This window comes from Merops nubicus, unplaced genomic scaffold (genome assembly GCF_000691845.1).
Source record: "Merops nubicus isolate BGI_N331 unplaced genomic scaffold, ASM69184v1 scaffold43011, whole genome shotgun sequence".
In the NCBI taxonomy this organism is placed as follows: domain Eukaryota; kingdom Metazoa; phylum Chordata; class Aves; order Coraciiformes; family Meropidae; genus Merops; species Merops nubicus.
The window spans coordinates 3,449-8,274 of NW_008586990.1; the positions used below are offsets into that span (position 1 = coordinate 3,449).

Consider the following 4,826-nt stretch of genomic DNA (forward strand, 5'->3'; position numbering starts at 1 on the left):
GATAGGTGGAAGAGTTGTTTGCATGAGGTAAAGCCCAGTTGCCCTTCTTAGCCCTCCCCTGGGTCCAGCCTGCCCCTGTGTGCCCCCACCTCCCCCAGCTCCTGCCCAGGGTGTGCTGTACTCACCCTCGTGTCCTGCATGGCCAGTCTCTCTTCGCCGGGCAGCGCAGCGGCTCTCACGCTCCACACCAGCAGCAGAACAGACACCAGGCTGGCCACCAGCTGCATGATGTTCAGGCTGTGACTACTGTGCTGAATGAGGAAGACTGGGAGAGGGAGCTCTTTCTGGGCTCTCTTCTGCCTCAGACAATGGCTGCAGCCCCTTTTATAGCCCTCCCCCTAGCCCAGTGGGTGACGCAAACAATTAAGTCTATATCAAAGGCAAATTAGACTTTGGAGAGGTTGTTAACACTTGGCTGCTTGAGTGGGATACCTCAGTGCCTCTGGGCTTTCCATGTGCCAGACCTGCAGAGACTGAGGAAGCAAAGGTTTGGGACTCTCCAGTAACATGCTGCTTCTTTACCCCCAGAAATCGTAGGCACTGCCTGTGCCTCTCCTAGTTTGCCAAATTCCTCTTGGGAACATAATGTTGGATAGAATAGGCCACCAGCTTGCACAAACCTATGGCCAATGCTGGATGATTCAGAGGGAAGAGGTAAAACTTCTGGCCACCAGTACTTAGATATGGGCTCGAACCCTCAGCCCAGGTGTCTGAACTGCTCCAGACTCTAAGGGTATTTGGATCTGGATCTCTGCATCTCACTGTGGCATGCCAGTGTGCCTGGCTTTCCCTTTATGGTAACATGGGGACACAGGCTGCAGCTATGCAGCAATCTAATCTGTCTTGCAAATGTACATAAGACTACCTGGAAGCCAGCTGGAGCTTAATGGGTTCTGTTCCTAGTATTGCTTCAATACATCTTGAACCTATCCCAGAAGTAGAGGTCAACACAGAGAATCTGGACTTGGAGATGTTGAGTTTGAGTGTATTAAAGGGAAAACAAAGTACTGAAAGTCTGAGCAGAGCTGGAGCTGCAGAGTAAGGCTTGTGGTGTGCTGGCACTGACCATGAGCTGCTCAGAGTAAGTTCCTGCCCTTTCTGATCTCTGGTTAGCAGTTGTTAATGACACTTCTCCCTTTGCCCAAAATGCTGTTCTGCAGGGAGATGGGTTTGTGGGCCAGCAGAAGGTGCTTCTAAGCACTGCTCTCTGCTTTGCATCATCTGTCTCATGCAGGGAAGTCACCCACTTCCCTGTCACATACCTGTGAGATGCAGAGACAGGGCTAAGATCCCATCCTACCACTAGCCCTTCTCCAGAAGCACTCACCTCAGGGCAAGCCCTGTCTTGACCCTAACAACAAACGACAGGCAAATGGTAAATTCAGCACATAAAAGAAACCCCCCTGGGAAGTGACTTGGCCAAGGGAATGCTGTGGCAGAACTAAGAAGGCAGAAAAACCTATTCCCCTTTTACCACTTACCAGCATTACAGTTCCTGGAAACAGTAGGATGAAGCTCTGCCTGCAAATAATCCAGCTGCTCGTGGCAGTTACACCACCCTGGATGCTCTTCAGCAAAAAGATGCCATCAGTTCCATGTGTATTTGAAAAGAAATGCTGGATTCCCTCACTGAAAGATACAAAGAGAAAAACCTCTTCTGAGTCATATGGGCTTGTGGTAACAATCCAGCAATTTCTAGAAATGTGTTTTCCCCAGAAAACTTTTTAATCTCATTGTTTCTCACCTCTCCTTGTGATAGCTGTCTTCCATGAACCAGCTGCAGATGAAGCATTATCTGTTCCCTTTTAAACTGATCTTGCTGCTTTATCAGAATTGCTGTTAGCCCTTGGTAATGGATTCTGTCAAACCTTCCCAGCCAGCCAGGGGCTCTGAGAGAGCAGTGAAGCCCCAGGCTCCAGCAAGCAGACAAACCACAGGGACCTGCCAAACGACCCTCAGCCAGCTTGCTCCAGGAGAGGTGGGAGAACAGCAAATGGAGAAAGCACACCTGGCTGCTCAAGAGGAACAAAGGGCAGGTACCTGGGAGTGTGAGATGTGCCCGGGCTGACAGGCAGGCAGAAGGTGAATCCTGTTCTGGTGGTTATGAGGCAGGACCAAACCTTGTGGGCCTACCAGCCCAAAAGCTAAACAGACAGCAGCAGCAGTGCAGCTAGGTCTCCATGCTGGGGGCCATCTGGTCCAAGAAAACTGCTAATTCTAATAAACACAGGTTTGTTTGCTGCTTTGCCTGCTGAATGGGCTGCTTTCTACAACGCTTCACTGAGCAAATGGGGTCACTGGTATGATAATGCTCTTCTACCAAAAAGGGATGAGGTGCTGAGCCAGAGATCAGCTCCCAGGGATATAAATGGTGACCAGGCTACCAGCAATCCGTCCAGGGGTTAAAGGGCAGTAATGAAATAATTGTTACCTCTTGAGGGGGTTGGCTTTGGAGAGTTTCTGCCCAGATACATCAACACCAAACCTGTGGCCCTGCTGACAAGGAATCAGAGAATCACAGCCCAAACCTGTACTTCCAGCCTGGGCAAGGTTGGGTGTCTCTTCCCAGCTGGGAGGGAGAGGAGTAGGGACACTTCAAAGCACTTACACTTCAGTGCCCACAGCAGGGCTGGATCTCTAAATCCAGACAAGTTCCTCAGGGCTCTACTACAGCATCCCTCAATATCAGATGCCTCTTTTCCAGATTCCTTCATCTTCTCTAGTGCCTCACATTCCCTCTGCTGCTTCCTCTACTCTAGTCTGTCCTCCTCAAGCTCTGTTCCTCTGGCCCCTTTGCGGAGCCCCTGCTGGTTCTGCTACCACCACTGCTGACATCTCCCCATCATAGGCTACAGCACCATCCCCTTTTCCAGAGGAAGCAAAATAACTCTGTAATGATAAATTTTGCTCTTTTTAAGTAACTGTAAAGAGTTCAACATATGGCACCAGGATTGCTCTTCATTCCTACTGTTCCCTCTTCCCTGTTGCATTGGTTCTCTGACCTTTAAGAATGTCCTAATTATTTTTATTGCCAACCCTTAATGCTTATCACTGTGCATAGGAGAAGTTAAAGGTCTTCTCTCAGAGAAATAAACACTTCTTACAATTCTTTCCTTGATTTCTTCTTACCACATTCTATTATCTGACTTACCCCTTTGGAAGTCTTCTTCCTTGATGCTCTCTTCTGTCTGGAGCTGCACGAGGTCCAAGCGGATGCTCACTGCTGTGCAGGGAGGGGAGATCTATCTGAAATCATCATGCTTGTGAACACATCCATGGGAGCCTGGTAAGGGTGGGGATGCTCCAGAAACAACTTCAGCATACAGTAAGCTTGAAAAGGCCTGGCTAGCCAAGGATTTTGGCTCACAGTTAGTGTGGCTTCAGCAGAGTGGGTCCAGAAGTACAGCAGAACATGCTTACACAATCACATAAGACAACCTCCATCTTTTTGTAAGGGTGCCCAGGCAACCTGCAATTGGAGATGTTTTATTTTTCACCAGAGGGCCTTGAGCTCTCCTCAGTGTGTCTGTCCAGCAGCAAACACTGGGCATTGCTGGAATACAAAAGCTAAGACTCTGCCTCAGTTGCTTCCCTTCATGGCCTGGATATTTGCTGTCTTCTGCCCATTTGTTGCATGGTCTGGGTTCAGATCACATGAGATGTCTTGAGACATGCAGCAGAACTGGATGAGGCTTCCAGAACAAAATCTGGTTCCCAAAGGTGAGGCACCCAGCTGCAGCTGAAGGAAGGGTTCAAATGCTTCTGCTTCCCTGTCACTGGAGCCTTTTCCCTCTCTGCCCTCAAGAGCTCCTAGCTGCAAAGGCCAATGCAATAAATAAAGCAATAGTCAGCTGACAGTTGTGTGCCTGCCTGGAAGGGGAAACCAATTTGTTCATGGGCTTGAAATCACAGCTCATTTATCAGGCCAGGCTTGCAGTGTTGCCTCGCAGTGCCCTCCCCAGGGGCATGCAGGGGAAGCGTGCAGGTGGCCGTGCCAGCCCCGGGTTTTCAGCTGCACTAATCCAACCCACCCGAGGAGGAGACTGTGAGCGTGGGCTGGAGCCCACTGCTCCCTCCCACGGCGGGCAAGGGCTGCAGAGCAGGTGCAGGGAGGAGGAGGAGGAGGAGGAGGAGAGGGGGGTTCCACAGGGAGGCCGCTGTCACCGCACGCACGACTTGGTGCCCGTTGGGGCTCCCCGGGGGGGTGAAGGGGGGGCTGGGCTGACTTCCCTGCCTGCTGACCCCCAGGGGCTGCAGGAGCCAGGGAGGGGGCTCACAGTGCTTCTGTGCTACCCCCAGAACCTCTTGTTATTTCCAAATGCATGCAAAGTTGAACATATCAGTTATTCCCCCAAACATCTACTTGCTATGGAACCCTTGCAGTTCCAATACCCCTGCTCTGCACTGAGGGAGTTTTGCCCAGCTCCAAGCAGGAGGCATTTCTGGCTGTGGGGTTACCCCCTCCTGACCTACCAACCAACCTCTGTTGCACCACACTCGTCCTGTTGGTGGCAAGACTGGCTGGACAAGACTTGGACAGGGATGTTTCTTTACCCTCTGGATTTCCCCAAGGATTGCTTGTGGGCATTCAGTCAGAAAGAGCTCACCAGGGATGTTAAACTGCAGGACTGTGAGACTGCCAGCACCACAGCAGGGACTGCTCAGCTGGGAGAGCTTTACACAGGACTTCAGTGCTCCAAATAGTGTGGGATCCAGGTTACTCCTCTCCTGCAGCTGTGGGGGGATGAAACACATGCAGGGTCATCACATACATCACCTCACCCTTCCCCCTGGCAGCCAGAATTAGCTTTGTTAAGCTAACTCCT

At 51.0% G+C, this 4,826-nt stretch overlaps 1 protein-coding gene across 1 annotated transcript in view; it reads right to left on the reverse strand.

Annotated features, from left to right (window-relative positions):
* CORT (cortistatin) overlaps positions 1 to 227 on the reverse strand; it is a 3,454-nt gene extending 3,227 nt beyond the window's left edge. The window contains exon 1 of the mRNA XM_008948792.1: positions 126 to 227. Within this exon, the coding sequence (XP_008947040.1) occupies positions 126 to 227 (102 nt within the window). The remainder of the gene's footprint in view (positions 1 to 125) is intronic.
* Positions 228 to 4,826: the final 4,599 nt, after the last annotated feature.